At 46.1% G+C, this 332-nt stretch overlaps 1 protein-coding gene across 1 annotated transcript in view; it reads right to left on the bottom strand. All coding sequences in view use genetic code 11, as the record gives it.

Annotated features, from left to right (window-relative positions):
* EGR_09503 (Multidrug resistance protein) overlaps positions 1-332 on the bottom strand; it is a gene marked incomplete at both ends in the record, with an annotated part of 8,102 nt that continues 7,770 nt past the window's right edge. Inside the window, one exon of the mRNA XM_024498752.1 lies at positions 1-86. Coding sequence (XP_024346847.1) covers positions 1-86 — 86 coding nt within the window. The remainder of the gene's footprint in view (positions 87-332) is intronic.

Genomic DNA, 332 nt, shown 5'->3' with positions numbered 1-332 from the left:
CTAATTATAGGCCTTCGCCCATACCGGTGTACCTCCAAGGTCGACGTGGGGCGCTATGATCACCCACCTGATGCATGACGTTGATACTGGATGATTCATAGATTGTGAATTGTTAAAGAGCTATACTCAAGTTCTAAGCTGTCAAGACAGTGAACGAGACATGATTACGAAAATGTGTATTGAGTGAGCATCTTAGACAAATTAGATGAATTTCAATGACGCCGCTGCCATCACCATCAGGCTTAGGACATTTAAGTTTTGGCGTTAATATTGTGAAGGGAGTAATAGGCGCCCCGGGCCTCCATAAGGGTTGCGGGAGAGCCGCTCTCTAC

Source organism: Echinococcus granulosus (assembly GCF_000524195.1).
Source record: "Echinococcus granulosus chromosome Unknown EG_S00150, whole genome shotgun sequence".
Classification (NCBI taxonomy): Eukaryota; Metazoa; Platyhelminthes; class Cestoda; order Cyclophyllidea; family Taeniidae; genus Echinococcus; species Echinococcus granulosus.
The sequence above is the reverse complement of the archived record's forward strand: the minus strand, read 5'-3'. Positions and strand labels throughout refer to the sequence as shown.